The 16,385-nt window shown below is 45.5% G+C and overlaps 1 protein-coding gene across 1 annotated transcript; it reads right to left on the bottom strand.

The window, feature by feature from the left end:
- Nucleotides 1–131: 131 nt before the first annotated feature.
- spry4 (sprouty homolog 4) lies at nt 132–6,190 on the bottom strand. Its single transcript, XM_080852046.1, has 2 exons — nt 6,056–6,190; nt 132–4,167 (listed from the first exon to the last, which is right to left on the bottom strand). Exon 2 carries the CDS (start codon nt 4,104–4,106, stop codon nt 3,027–3,029), a length of 1,080 nt encoding a protein of 359 aa, XP_080708172.1. The 5' UTR covers nt 4,107–4,167; nt 6,056–6,190; the 3' UTR covers nt 132–3,026.
- Between the last annotated feature and the right edge of the window lie 10,195 nt (nt 6,191–16,385).

The following is a 16,385-nucleotide window of genomic DNA, read 5'->3' as shown; positions in this document are numbered from 1 at the left end:
CTAAATAAATACTATATAAAATAGAACTTCAAAATAAATATATCTATACAGGGACATTTTATATGGGAGGTTTCGTTTTGTCTTCTATATCTTAAAACAAAACGAAAAAGTATAGAGCTCTTTTTCCCTCAACAATGCAAAGTTAAAAAAAGAACAGGAAAGAAAAACAGATAAACCATGGAGCACAGGCAAGCAGACAGGAAGTGTTGCTTACTTGAGTGAATTAAAGTTCTCATTGGCTAAAACGCTCGTAGCCAAAGGCCGCACCAAGGAACAGAAGGAGATGAAGTCACAGCATTCTGGCGAGGGGATGGAACGTTCCCTTCCTGTGGGGGAGCGATGATTGAGAGCATGCTCAGAGGACCAGGGGAGCCAGTGGTCCGTCTCCCCCCGAGCCACAAAAACGGAGAGCCAAAACGATAAACAGAAAAACAGGACAGAGCGAGAGAGAGAGAGAGAGAGAGAGAGAGGGAGGGAGACAGAAAAAAAAGATGTTGAGCAGCTAGAGATTCACTGGTGAGTCAGATGGAATGGAATGTGGCTCGAGAGGGACGTTCAATCCCATCCAGAGGTTTTTGACAGGGTTACGCAGCACAGCTGTACATGTCAATCAAGACGAGGGGATGTAGCATACACATTTTTTTTGGGGGGGGGGGGGGGGCGAGTCTGCAGCAGTGGACTGAGAATGATAGGTGTGGGGCTGTTGGTAGGAGACATACTGGGAACTGAATGAGAGCTCTGAACTACAGGACAAAGTCCAAACGGTGGCACCTCACTCTGATGGGGCACGGACACAAGAGAAAGAGGTATTTTTATTGCCTAGCTACACTTCTCCAGATCAAGTGCTTGAAATTAAAGACCTTTCCATGCCCTTGTCTTTTCCACCACCCACAATCATTAGCCAATATATATATATGTATAATCTATATTTTACTCTCTATACATATATATTTGTATATATATGTGTGTATATGTATATGTGTGTGTGTGTGTGTGTGTGTGTGTGCACACACACAGACACACAGACATAAATATATATATATAGTCATGTGTTTATGTGTTTTAAAGAATCATTGTTACACTGTACCATGCAATTTTCAGGACATTTTGAACTCACCTAAAGATTGCTAGATTCTTGGAACTATATACAACATGTAACCTGCATAGGTCTGTTTCTAATATTATCGACATATTTTTGACACATTAGCAACTTCCCTAACTATGCAAGCCTCACCACTTATCACTATTTTGGCACCTATTCACGGGTTAATCTGCAAAAAAAATGTAATTTCCTTATACATTCAAGACTAAGAACAGTAGTGTTTCTTTTTTTCGGTATGTTTCGGCTTGGTGCAACAAGACACGTACAGACAGGAACATGTGCAGGGCCTGGTGCGTGTGGCGGGCGGGCCAGTCGCATACAAAAAGTGAACACAGACAGTGGAGTGGCAGAGCCCCATTCTGCCAGTCAGGCATCCCTAAAAAACAATGGTACCGTATCTTTAGAAACATTTTGTCTTTTGACTACCTGGTGCACAACGAAGATGTAAAAAAAAAAAAAAAAAAAAAAAACATTGGAAATGTACTCCTTTGGAAAATTGTCCGGAATACCATCCAAGCCAATAACATACATTAGAAGAAAATAGATACAATTTTATGACACACACACACACACACACACATACACACACACACACACATACAGCTGAGCAGCAAAAAGATTAGATTATGTTGGGTATATATTAAGTGTGGTAGACTACAGGGGCTGGGGCTTCATGAACAGAGAGGGGCTTGTTTCGCCATTGTCCATAATACTGTGCTTTATGTCCATTATAAGGGTTTGGATTCTGCTAAGAAGTTGGTATACGTGGTAAGATAGAATTTATATTCTCATAAGGCTAGAGGGATCAGATGTGGTTGTGGCTTGCCTTCAATCTTAAGGGAAGGTTATGACCTCAAATTAATTATTAGCTTACAAATGCCACAGCCCACCGTCGGAAATACAGAATGGTTTCCTTTTTGTTGTTGCCTTTATGCAGAATATTCTGAGCCTGCATATTCGTCTGTTTTCCGATGGTCTAGATGATCCCTGAGGTGGGTCCCCAATAGCTAACTTAATCTTCTAGCGATTTAGAGCTTAACCATTGACCAAGTTCACGTCACGTCACGTCACGTCACTTCACGTCATGATATGCATGTCTGAGAGGACGTGTGAAGGCATGTTAAATGTTCTACAGAAATAAAATGACAAATAAAAGGAACAATTTCCACTTTTACAGAGCCTCCTTTAAAGGGAATGTTCCCCTGTCTTAGTGCCTATGACTACAGCCTGCCTACAGGCTTCTAATGACCCCAGAAGATGCCAGCTTGCATTAGAACACAAGCTTCACAACATGCTAGCAGTGGAAGGTAGCACATGCTGTGTGATTTTGATATTTTGACCTTAACATGTCATACACTATAAACTCACTGCTTTCTTTAGCTATGCCAGATGCTATGTTTAATGAACTGTATTTTTTTTGGTTACTTCTAGTGTGGGAAATACTTATTTTTCTCCAGAAGAAAATGAACAAAACACGTTTGAACGTTAAAGAAAGAAACTTGACTTGACTATACCTAACACTATAGTGATACATGTTGTGAGTACTTTGATTTATGGCCAAAATGCATAACATACAAGAACTGTTAAGCCTTCTGGCATTGAAAAACAACAAAACCAGCCTCCCCACAGTTCTTATTTGCACTCTCAAAAACAGGACTGTGAAGTAAGCACGTGTTTTTAGCCAGGCTAATCTATGCTATGTTGCTACTGATCTTTTGAGATGTCACACTATGACACTATGAGTTGCATCCAGTCTGAACCCTTGTGAGTAAGTACCGTGATTGGAGGAACGCCACCAGCTTCGGAGGGTGTGGGGGGGTGGGTGGCATGGTGGGCAGATATCCACTCAGATCCTCCTCTGCTAATGCAGAGCATGTCTTTCATCAGCCCAAATGTCTCAAACGTCCCGCTAAAACGGCTGGCATCACGAAGTCTGCTTGTCCAAGCCTCCCCCAGCTTTCCCCAGAATCCCTGCTACACCCGCCTTGGACGCAGCGGCCACCTTGCAGCGGCAGCCTGGGCGCTGGGCACCATCGTAGCACTTCTGTGAGAGTTTGGCGCAGCCCACGGCGGGCAGGTAGCAGAGCAGGCAGGGCAGTGCCAGCGAGAGTGCCGCCATGAAGGACCAGCGGGCGCAGCGGTGCGCTGGTGCGCAGGAGCACGGCCGGTCGGCGCACGAGCCCTCTTCGCCGTCCTCGTCCTCGGCGCAGTGGTAGAAGACGCCCTTCACCAGGCACATGCAGGTGGCGGCATCCACCAGGCTCTGGGCCGAGCACAGGCACGCCTGGTGGCACACCCAGCACGAGGGCAGCACCCGGGGCAACGTACACTCCGTGCAACGGCACTTGCCACAACGCTCGCACAGCAGCAGGTGCTTGGCCTCGGCGGGGAGAGGGGAACCAACCGGGCCATCCGGCCCAGACCATGCCGGCGCCTTCAGGTCCGCAGGCTTGGCAATGAGCAGCTTGGCCTGGAGGCCGACGGTGCTACTGCCGGGGACTCTGCCCAGAGAAGCAGCAGCAGCAGGGGGTAGTGAGGAAGAGGATGAGGAGACGGAGTTGGAGGATATTATGGTGGAGGCCGAGTCCAGCACCGGGGTGGGGGCGGCGTGGTCCAGCAGACGCTGGTCAGAGGAAGTGCTGCTGCTGGAGCTGATGGAGCTGGGCCGGCCGCTGAAGCTGATCCACGGGTGGGTGGAGTCCTGCATGTGTGGGTGCGGGTGGTGGTGGTGGTGGTGATGATGATGGTGGTGTTGGTGTTGTGGGTTGGCATCTGTCTGCCGGCCAGCAGCCGGGTGCTTGGGCTGCGTGTGCTGCGGCTGCTGGCACACGGCCGCTGGGCTGTCGATGTAGTCGTTCTCCATGTGTGACGACTTCATCTGGTCGATGGGGTAGATGGTGAGCGGGTGCTGCAGGCGGCCGTAGGGCACGCGGCTATCCAGCAGGGGCTGCACCATGATGGAGGACGAGACGCCGGGGATGTGGTGGGGCACTCGGGACTCCATGGGCTCCGAGCGGGTCCCTCGCACGGCCAACTGAGAGCTGCGCGTCACCTTGCGGTCAGTGCTGGGGGAGAGAACAGAGCTGCGTTCAGCTGACCAGTCTGGTCCCAACAAGGGTTAATTACAGCTATCTAAGACATGCAAAACTACTTTTACCTGTTTTACATGTCAAATGTCTATATGAATTTAATTTCATTGATTTTTATATGGACATGGGCTCTAGCATTTACATTAAAACTACAACCAAATATCACACCAGCTTCGTAGGTGTAAAATTATGCCCATTCTAGCTCAATTTAAAGAATTAAAGCTGCTGTCAGCAATGTTAGCATTTCTTGCTAACTCTTGCCAGATCAAATGGTTAACCAGTCCAAACAACATTTTCTTCCACCATCCGTGTGTAACAAGCTTAAGTAAAAATAGTAGGAGCTGAAGTCCATTTAAAGATCTAAACCACTGAGGGGTACTTCAAGGCAACACCACGGATACCATGTGGACCACTGAAGATAACTGAACTAAAGACAAGCAACCGACATGCATGTATGACTCATACTATGACTTAGAGAGTTATCTAATTGCAGAAGGAATATTTTCACACACTTTGTCTTGCTTACTCTCAATTATTTACACCTGAATCGGGGAAACATGACAAAATATTTGAATGTGTCATTAACAGACTATGTAGCTAATTTCTCTTTAATTTTCACACCTCCAACAATAAATTATTTAAGCGTGGGGATTAAGCTTTTAAAACTTTAACCGTCGTATAGTTACGAAATAGTAACCAAATATTTCCATTGCATCTTTAATGTTACAAGTGCAAAACGACTTATCCACATATTCCAATGCCAAAAGTAGGCTATCCGAAGACCAAATGTAATAGGGCATTATTTTATGTAAATCTTGTACCGCCACAAAAATGTACTTGGTTACTCATTAACAATCGTTTGCAGAATGTCCACATATGAATTTCATGGCACATGAAAACTTTTTTTTAATTTAGTGATTCAATACAGTTTTTTGTCTTTCCATGTCAGCGGACACTGTCTTATCGGCAGACTGGCGAATTGGTCCATTTAAGAGATATATTACGATGTATCCACTTCAAAGAATAAACCTGTTGCGACATAACCTATTTTGGCACATACAGGATGTGAATACAACCAGCTCTCGGTGGCGATAGAACCTTTACACTACAGATGTTGACGGCGCTTTCCCCCCACGGTCTGATGGGTTTAGAAGCGAATGTTCGGGGAAAGAGGAAGGATAGATAATCTAAAGCGTCATTGATATACCGTAATGTCTCTGTATTATATCTTAAATGCGCGTTATAATTCTGAGCTGTGACTCATTTCGACTTTTATGAGGAGGGTATGGTTTCTCAGTGCGTTGAATAAGGTAGGCTAATAAACGTTATGCACAATTTACTAGGTATAAATCGACTATTGAATTGACTAGTTCTCCAAATATCGAGATTTCTTATAAAAATGATAGCACCCCCTGACCTTTGATCATGACTGGCAGACACAAAACCTGCAGCACAGAAGTGTAACGCAGTGGTCCGCGATTCAACGCGATCAGCCAACTGCCCATAAAAATGGCACCAGCATGTCCGTCACCAGCTCGTCGTCTAGCAAAGCTTTCGATATTCGTCGACAGGAGTGAGGAGCAACATTGAAATTAAGCTATTTTCGTGGGGTATGTCGATTTCAGTCGTTCGCCCTAAGCACCTAACCTTGTTAGCCTACATAGTCGGATCCGTGGTTGAAATTGACATCGAGAATAAAAACAGGTCCAACTCATTGGAAAAGAACGATGGACAGATAGATCAGCAAATGTTCGCATAAGGCTGACATCCAAAAATAATGCTGAATATTTTTTACTGGAAATAAGTCGTCTGTTATGCAGAACCCCTCAAATGTAACGCAAATATCAGCATTTGGGAAACTTACCAGTTTAAAGAAACAACGCATCGCCCTGTCTGTTGAACACAGCGTCTTAGTGTATATTCCAAAGATACAGATCCAAGGTAAACCACGTAAGGAAAAAAAAAAACCTTGACCACAATCCGTTCGAAGTGCACTGCAGTGGGGACGCTGGGTTTTTGATACGATGTTGCAACTACATGAGGAAAATGGCTTTTTATGAATGGGAGGGTGAGACACGTACTGCGCAGATGCCTTGACAGATTTTTTGTGAATGGGAGGGCAGAGGAACTCACAGCGCAAATGCAGCGGTTACTTTTTTATGAATGGGAGGACTCCGAATTTCATTGCGCAAGCGTGTAACCAAAATTTCATGAATGGAAGAATGGGAAGCTTTTCGTCACAAGGGCAATGTCGGAGAGGATTACATGAATGAACCAGCTATGCGCCTCACGCCATGCTGTTTATTTATGTATGTACTTGCCCACTCATTCATTCAGTCAGACCCATACTGAGCCCAGCGATCCAAATGAGCATGTTGATTTTTCACTTGACACTGTTTTTGAGAACAACTGCAATTTCAAATACGTCACACAAAATAGCCATGGAGAAAGGAAATACCTATTTGATATTTTTCACTTCAATTATTTGAAACGTTTGGTACGTCTGCGTCTATGTAGTCCAATATAACGATACATTACTATTCAAATAAACTGAGAAAAGAAAACCCTATCAGCATCTTATTCCGAACAGTTTACATATAGGCCTAGGCTACATATGATAAGTCGAATATAAAAACATGAAATGCGTTCCCTCCTGAATGTAGTACATTTGATTGCAAATTCAAAGCACTTTTTCGATTCGGTTATCAGAGAGCCTCAATACAGATGAGCTGAATTATATAACATTCACAGGGTCATGCGACTCAAACGCTGAACCCAGATGGTGTAGGCTACATTTCGTCACTGCTAGTAGCCTATTAGTTCAACCATGGATTAATCTTTAAACTCTGCGTTACGTGCAATTTATAGTCGCACTGAAAAACACGGTCAAGAAAACAACTTCTCCTATGACCTGACCAACATAAATTAGCTTTACTAGTCTGCGTTGCCTTGGCTTTTTCTGAAAGACGTATGGTAAAGGGTTCACAGCGAGCCTATTGAGCTGGCGAGCCGTAAAACGCGCGTTTATGACGTTCCGCAGTGAAACGCAAGCAGCAGGGTCCACAAAAGAACAGGATGTTGTTGATTTGTAACGAAACCACACGAAGGAAATGAGTGTGAATTTCCTTTTTAACATCCCACTGTCTGCGCTGCCCCCACAGAGCACTCCCGGCCCGCGGCTTGACTAATGCTGTCAAAGGTTAATGGTGGGCTTCTACATTAGGGCTCATTTCCATGACAACATTGACTTCCTTTTTAAAGAGAAATTTGAATTATTTCCAGGCTGCAAAGCTAAAGAAGGCCTTTGTGTTAACTTGTGACTGTTACAGCATTTTAGAGATACAGAGGATTTTTAACGACAAGCTTATTATTTTATTGATAATACGACGGTCAATAAGATAAATCCTATTACTACAGCGCAAAAATACAAACGTGTTTATGCGAACATTTCTGTATAAATGTCTCTGGCTTTAAAAGAAACTGACTGGAGAAGCTGTGACCTACTATTAATGCTGTGTTTTCTATTCAGCAAAATGACCTCCAACTGGAGATGGGATTAGCCTTCCGGAAATAAAGCCTCCTTTCTCAGGGCCAGCACACAGAGCCATCACACTGTGCAAGCTACAGACATTTCTCCCCTTGGCCCCATGCACTTGCTGCTTTCTTTTCTCTTGCCCATCGCTCTCCTACAACTTTGAAATGGCGACATATTCCACTGCCACAGCCATAGCTGCGCAATGTGAAAGATATGCAGGGTGCTCTGTAATCATGAACACGTTGAAGTGTTCAAAATAAAAATGTCCTTAGCCAATGGCACATTCCTCATGTCTTTCCCTCCCCCCTTTTTTACTTGACCTTGTGTGAAAAAGTGAGATGGACTCAAACAGACAAAGTGCTTTCAAAAAGTTCTTTGCCTTACAGGTTCTATCAGTAACACCTTTGAGAAAGTGTTTATTAAATAACGTTCTCAAAGACCTTTTTACTTTCGTCTAACTGTGATAACGAAGGTCTCGTCTGCACAAAAACATGACTGTTCTTAGTCATCGTTGACAGGACACTCAAACAAACAAATCCTGTTATAGAATAAAACTGTTCATGTAGGTTTCTTGTATGGGAACGAGCGTTATAGAATAGTTTTAAGCTTCTAAAGGTTTTGTATGGGAACAGGCAGAGGAGACTTCTTTCTTTTGGAGTACAGTTTTCCGTCTTGCAGGGCCAGTCAGGGGAGGCAGCATGAGCTGTGAACTGTGGCTGGAGAGGTGGGGCCGCAAGCAAGGGTGATCTGAGCCATACGGCCAGGTAGTTTCAGCTCCTCAAATATTGACTTCCTGGTCCTGGAGAAAGAGGGGTTTTCACAGGCTTTGTTTGTGTGCTTTGGAGTAGGGAAGGGTCCTCGAAGCAGAGGAAAGAGCAACGCACGTGGTTGTGTATTTTTTGGTGGAGGGGTACTGAGGGGTGTGTGTGTGTGTGTGTGTGGATGTACTGTATGTGTGTGTCTGTGTGTGACTTCAGTCCATGTTAGTGCGGAAGTGTAGGTTTTTATGTGGGAGATTTTGTCATTATTGCCAGTGTGTTATGATTGCTTAAATTGTACCGGACTACTGAGGGGAAAAAATCAGCTTGCTGTGGAATTCTTGGCAGCTGTTTGATATTCTGCAGCCTGGATTGGGAGTGGAATAACATCAATACAATAATCTCTCCAAAGGAGCACATTTTGGGACTAATAGCCAAAAACCTATGTCAAGCAAGAGATTTGTTGTAATCCTCCCAGAAGTGCTGCTATACCATGGTCAGCTCACTGTTGGTCGTGGAAAAAAAACATGACTGACAGTACTATTTTTATCAAAGTGTTTTCCCTCACAGGAAACGACCTGGTTTTAGAGTTGCGAAGTAAACACTCAGACCAGGAAATGGTTGGAAAGGTATTTAATTTGGAGTACACTCATCAGGGTTCATTTCTAATCTCCGTTCGACTTCTGAGTCACATTCTTTTGTGATCAATTGAGGGATAACGGCCATCCTGTTCCCCCCCCACACGTTATCAGCCAGGCTCATGCACCACACCAGAAGGTGCATACAACACACACGCACACACACACACACACACACACACACACACACACACACACACACACACTCTCTGCTCTCCTCTTTCCACGGCTGCCACACGCTGTTGGTCTTCTGGCCAGGGCTCATTGCAGCAGTGAGGCCCAGCGTGGCTGATTGGAAAAACAGCAGATTCTGTCGGAGCCTCATCGAGGGGTGGTCACTCAACCTGGCTCAGATCACAGGATGGAAAGCCTCTCTCTCTCTCCCTGTCTCTTTCTCTCTCTTTACCTGTGTGAATATGTATGTGAGAGTGAAACTCTTTACCTGTGTGTATATGTATGTGAGAGTGCACTAGAGTGTGTTTGTGGGTTTCTTTGCATGGTGAATGTGAAATAGAGACAAATGAAGAGCAGGTATTGCTTTGTGTGTGTGTGTGTGTGTGTGTGTGTGTGTGTGATTGTGTCTATGAGAAGGAAAGAAAAGAATGCGTACGTGTGTGTGTGTGTGTGTGTGTGTGTGTGTGTGTGTGTATGCATGTGTTTGTGGGTGCATGCATGTGCGTGTTTGGGGAATGTGAGTGGGCTCTATCGGGGTTCAGGGTCTATGTGGGAGGACAGGGAGCCGTGAGGGGGAAAGTTGAGCTCTTGGAGAGGGTTTGACCTTTGACCCCTCCTCAGTGGGTTGACAGGGCCCTCTGTGACCCCAGAGCCCAAAGGAGCCACCAGCAGTGAAGCGTGACACACCGCCGGGGGTGTCAGCTGCCCCTCACACGCTAGGCATTCTGGCCATTCCAAAGCATTGCTCTGCTTTGCTCTACTCCACACTCACACAGACACACATACAGAAACACACACACGCACACACAAATAGAAACACACACACACACACACACACACACACACACACACACACACACACACACACACACACACAAACAGAAACACACACACTTTAACATACTTAGTGCCCCATGAGAGGGCTGAAGAATACTGCTTGAGACCTCTTCAGAGAGAGAGGGATAAACCCAGGGAGTTTGTGCAGTGCACTGGAGCACTATAACTAATACAGAAAGACAGAAGAGTGGTTTCTGTGAGTGGAAAGGTTTCCTAAGAAATGGGACTTTTTGGATGGAAGTCCCGTCCAAGCTACTAAAGCAGAGCAAAAATAATCTCAAAGCATGCTCAGGTAACTTTAACAGTATTTCCGTTAGGAGGCTATTTTAGGGGATATGCATTGGGAAAGTGTTTTTACTAAAACCTGTGTCTTTAACAGCTGAGTACATACCTGTGTCTTTGATATCTCAGAGTACATACAGCTGGATGCCAATTGTAAACATGTAAGATGTATAATTTCTTCATATAATGTGTTGTATACATATGGTATGGTTCATTCAGAGAGCATCTCCCTTCCTAAACTGGCACTTCGACTAGTGCTTAACTTGCACTTACAGCGGTTACATGCCTGCACTTCTTTTTCTTTTCTATTTCTTATGTAAAGTAGTAATTATTGTTACACCAGGGCTTGACTATTAAGCGTCTGCTAAATTACTAAATGTAAATGTCAATGTAAATGTACAGTCTGACAGGGCAGTAACTGTACTTTTCATTACTGACTTGGCATCTCAGTACACTGAGGGTACATCCCCTCTGTTAGCCGGTTAGCCAGTGGTGGTCTGTGCAGGCTATGCTCAATTCATGTTGCATGCTTCGGTTGTGTTGCATTTCTGGCAGGCCAGTTTGTGCAGTTTGGACTGTATTTGTTCAATGAGTAAGAGTAAGGCCTGGCGCGCCGCCACTTCAGCTCTCAGACAGGCAAAGTGCTGTCGAGGTCGTCCGAACTGCTATGGTGATGTGAAGTCGAGTGGGAGCGCGATTTGTCTCAGCAACACTTCCATGTTTCTCTTTAACACAAAGCTGACAAAACACACACACACACACACACACACACACACACACACACACACACACACACACACACAAACAGACAGACAGACAGACAGACACACACACACACACACACACACACACACACACACTCACACACACACACACACACACACACTGTCACACACACACACACACACAACACACACATCACTTACTGAGAATTTAAACCTCCCCCCTCTTCTCATCAACTGTCAACCCATTTCCTTTCTCCTCATCCCCTACACACACACACACACACACACACACACACACACACACACACACACACACACACACACACACACACACACACACACACATACACACTCACACACCAGGTTCTGAATCATCGCTGAGAGCTAATGGCTGCGAGTGGTGCACCCTGCAGCCTTCCTCCTGTGACTAACATGGCCCTATCATCTTCTCCAACACTGTGCATGTGGGCTGACGTGTCAGAAAGGCCAGAGAGGACAACAAGGGTAGGAAGAGTGGGAGAGAGAAGAAAAGAGAAAGAGAGAGACAGAGAGAGAGAGAGAGAGAGAGAGAGAGAGAGAGAGAGAGAGAGAGAGAGAGAGAGAGAGAGATCATACTTTGATGAGTGATCGGTGACGCAGAGACAGGGGATGAAGTGGAGAGGAGCAATAAACTAAATCTATATCATGGCTTCCTCATCCGGTGGTGATGGGACAAGAGAGGCAGCGAATGGAAGAGGAAGCTGAGGAGGATGTCTTGATGGGAGCACTTATGACCAGGAGGCTATACAGAGAAAGAGGAGGAGAAAGACATGAGAAAGAAGGAGGAATAACAATACCCGCCATGCTCTGACAATCAGCTTGTGGAGAGAAAGATGGAGAGAGAGAGAGAAAGAGGTTTGGATGGGAATAAATGAGAGGGTTGAAAGAGGAAAGGTGGGTCACTGAGATAGATTGATAGAAATAGACAGACAGTCAGAGAGTGAGAGAGAGAGGTAAAAGGAGAGACAAGAAGCTGAGAGCAGAGTCATAAGAGCTGAGAAATTAGGACAAGGAGAGAGAGAGAGAAACTGCAAGAGGGAAGAGGGAGAAAGAGAGAAAGCCTGACCTTCATACAGCGCTGCGTCACACCAGCAGACGGAAGCAGGGTTGTGTGTGTGTGTGTGTGTGTGTGTGTGTGTGTGTGTGTGTGTGTGTGTGTGTGTGTGTGTGTGTGTGTTTGTTATATTAGAGAGCCTGAATCAGCAGGGCTGGGGGCCTGGGCCACATCAGCACATTCATCCCCCAGCAGCGCAGCGGCTCCTATGACAGGCAGACACGCGCGGCTAAAATAAACCCCTGCACCCCGCGCCCCACGACCACATCAGCAGCCTGCTCACCACCACCAAACAGACAGACAGACAGACAGACAGACAGACAGACAGACAGACAGACAGACAGACAGACAGACAGACAGACAGATAGACAGATAGATAGATAGATAGATAGATACATACACTTATACATACATAGATTTGCTAACACATAATAAGTGTGTAAGTAAGTGATTATGCAGTCATTCGCAGCCCTGCAGTGGGCTGCTAAATGCGGTCACATATGAGAGGAAGCTGGGGGCAGGAGGTGTGTGTGAATGGGAGGGGGTGACAATTCTGTTGTGAAATGAATACAGATTTGTGAGTTTCTGTGTATGTGTGTCTTTCTCTGTGTGTGTGTGTGTGTGTGTGTGTGTGTGTTCATGAATGTGTCAGACAGAATGTTGTTTAGCTGAGAGCTAACACCTCTCTCTAACTCTCACTTCTCCTCTCTATTCCTATCTATTTCTCACCCTCCCATTTCATACCTCCTCTCTCTTTTTTTCCCTGCCACTTTCTATTTCTCTACCTCTCTTTTCCAGGGGTTGTGGTCCACTGCACAGGCTCGCTCTGTCCATCACTGTGTCAGGCAGGAGCAGCTCTTTCTCTCTGGGCTACTGTGAGGGTCTCTGACATAGACATATAAAGGCGCTCTATATATGTCTATGGTCTCTGATGCGTTGGGCAGTGGGCAGAGCCCCAGATAGGTCCCCATAGCTGCCTGCCTGCCTGCCTGATTGACTGATTAGCCAGGGGGGGTGATGAGAGTGGCTGCATGGGAGCAGGTTTGTCCTGGGGGGAAGTGCACGTGTGTGTGTGGGGGTGGGGGGCTTTGATCTGGGTAATGAGGCACTTCCTGAACCCAGCTGGGAGCCCTGTGAGTTTGGCCACCTGAAACAACACACAACCCCCTCACCCCTATAGAAGCAAGCAGCACGCCACAACCCCCACTTCTCCACCCACCGACCACCATCTCCTGCCCCCCTTTCCCCCTCCCACCCACTGGCTGACAGAGAGGCGGTGAAGAGCGCCGTGGCCCCCTGAGGTGCTTTGGGCCGTGGGCGCTCCTGTCACTCAGCTACCTGTGGACTGGAAGTGATGTCTTCACCGAGACAAAGCCCACTGGAGCTCCTCCAGTTAACCACCATCACCATCCTACACTGTATAGCATATCAATAACTTGCACCAGTGGCTCAGATACACCAACACCAGGCCAGGAACTAGAGAGCACTATAATTCCATCTGTCATTTTGTTATGTTGTTATTTCATTCACAGGCATATGTTAACTTCTTAGGCTATTCAACACTTTTATCACAATTATGTCATGCTACTTTTTTATATTGAGCTTACTGTTCCGTTGTTAGGAGTACGTAATGTCTTCCTATAATATCTGTAACTAAATGATGCTTTTCCAACACAAGCGAAGGATCTGTTGTCTCTACCAAATCTCTTTACAAAAAATATGTTTTTTTGGAGTGCTTTGTTAATGTAACTGCTATCTGCATATCCCCCGCATACACTCACACCCCCATTAGACTTTGTTGTTGCACTGTAACTGATCTCAATGAATGCGATATGAAAGGCAATGCAGCAATGGTGGGGTGATACAATCTACTTAAAAACAAACAATTCCTTTGCTGAAAAAACGTGTGCACAACACATAGCAGTGAGGCACGGCTGTAACTTTCAGTTCTGGCCCACACATTAATTAATTTGCTAAGTCAGGATGAATACAGAAAAAGATGTTTGGCGCTCTCTTTGTTCTCCTGTCTAAGAACAGCTGTTTTTCTGAGCACGTCCGTGTGTGTCTGTTGTGTGTAGAGTGAGAATCTGTGGATTTTTGGCTGTGTCATCTGTACGTGTGGGTGTGTAATGTCAGTGTATATAATTAGTTTATGCATTGTGTGTGTGTGTGTGTGTGTGTGTGTGTGTGTGTGTGTGTGTGTGTGTGTGTGTGTGTGTGTGTGTGTGTGTATGGTGACATTGGATATATGTGTTTGTACCTGTTTCATAGGCTGTCAGTTGTGCATTTGTGCATGTCTGAGTGTGTGTGTGTCTGTGTGTGTCTGTGAGAGGTCTGTAGGGCTCCTGGTGGAGGCTGGCTGTAAGCTGTGTGTGTGTGTGGGAGCACACAGCGGTCCTTTGATAGGCCGAGGACAGTGGGACAGAGGGTACTTCCTGGGCTGAATGGCGCCCTGACATATGACACCTGGGAGCAAAGGCTCACGGCTGGCACACTGCCGAGCCACGGCAGGGCACCTTTGTGAGGCCAGGCGCAGAAATCCATTTAGGCCGGTCCCAGCACAGGTTCCCAGGCATTTCTCCTCTCCACTCCTTGCCTCTCTGCTTTCCCTCCCTCCCTTCTTCCCTTCTTCTGGATTCAGACTCATTCTGCCACACTCTATTCTCTTTTTTTGTTTTCTTTGATATATTTGTTGTCTTTTTTTTCATGTCAGTTTGTCCATTCCACTTCATTCGTTTTCTTTTTATTCTCTCATATCCCCTCTTCTCTCATTCCTTATCTCTAGTGTGGGACTCCTAGTGCCTTGTGTATTTATTAGTGCGTGAGGGCGTCCTTGTTCTCCTTATTGGCCATTAGTAATTAGCTGTGGTGCTGATGACAGTCTTTCATCTTCAAAGACAGGTCTGTGAGAAAGCCTGTCAGGGTCAGGGTCAGTATCTTCTTTACATAGACATCCTGTTTGATTAGGGTCTCTATCCTCCTCTCCTCTCCTCTCCTCTCCTCTCCTCTCCTCTCCTCTCCTCTCTTCTCTTCTCTTCTTTTCTCTTCTCTTCTTTTCTCCTCTCCTCTCCTCTCATCTCTTCTTTTCTCTTCTCTTCTCTTCTCTCCACTTCTGTCCTCGTTCCTCTCTTCTCTCCTCTCCTCGTTTAACCACCCCTCATTTGTCCTCTCTCTGTATCTCTGCCCTCCGGTTGTCTTTTCTGTCCTCTCTCTCCGTCTCTTTGCGTTTCCTCTTAGTGTGCATCTGCTGTGGCTGTCTGAGGCGGACGGGCTTCCCCTTCTTTCCCGTCCAACGAGATAATTGCTTGTTTCCACTGGAAACCAAACATGCAGTTGAAAGGAGGTTAATTTGCCCCTGCCTTTCGCCTGAGGGCTTGAAGGGCCTGAATGGCTCGTCTCGAAAAACACAGGGAAAAAATTAGCCTTGATTACAGTATTTCTCTGTTCCTAAAACACATTTTTTCAAAACATGCCTCGGTTTCTCTGAACACTAAACCCAAGTGCCAACTCCCTAAACCAATTCTGCTAAACTTTAAGCTCAATTCTCTGCTTTAAACACAGATTTCAATTGTTAACCGCACTTTCTTCAAACCACAACACACAATTCTCTGCTTTAGACACAGTTTTCAATTGTTAACCACATTTTCTTCAAAACACTAAACACCATCCTCTCTACTTTGCATGCTTCATCAATGCCAAAACCTAATTGTGTTCAAACAGAAAACACAGCTAATCAAAAGACAAAACTTCCATTTCCAAAGCTGTTGTGCAATTTGAAATCAAAACTTTAGCTCCTAGTTTGGAGAACAATTTATGGCAACATTGAAGTGAGTGGTGATCAGAGGGGCAGAGGAGTGAGAGTAAGAGGAGGAGGAGGAGGAAAATGATGAAGAGGAAGAGCAAGACGGAGAGCCATTACTGTATCTCTGATGAGATTCAGGCCAATGTGTTCAACCATGTGGTCAACATGGGTTTGACCATGCAGGAGGCTGGCAAGGCTGGCCAGAGGGTTCAACCAAACATAAGCCGCTTCTCAGTTGCACCGATTCTCCGGACATTCAGAAGAGAGAATGGGTAAGAAACACTACTATGACAGTACAACACTAGTTTGAATGCCTTACTGTATCAGGAGCATAGTATTCTTGTATTTTA

The sequence above is a fragment of the Sprattus sprattus genome (genome assembly GCF_963457725.1).
Source record: "Sprattus sprattus genome assembly, chromosome: 1".
NCBI classification, from domain to species: Eukaryota; Metazoa; Chordata; class Actinopteri; order Clupeiformes; family Clupeidae; genus Sprattus; species Sprattus sprattus.
Note: the sequence above shows the minus strand (reverse complement) of the source record. Positions and strands in the feature narration are given on the sequence as shown.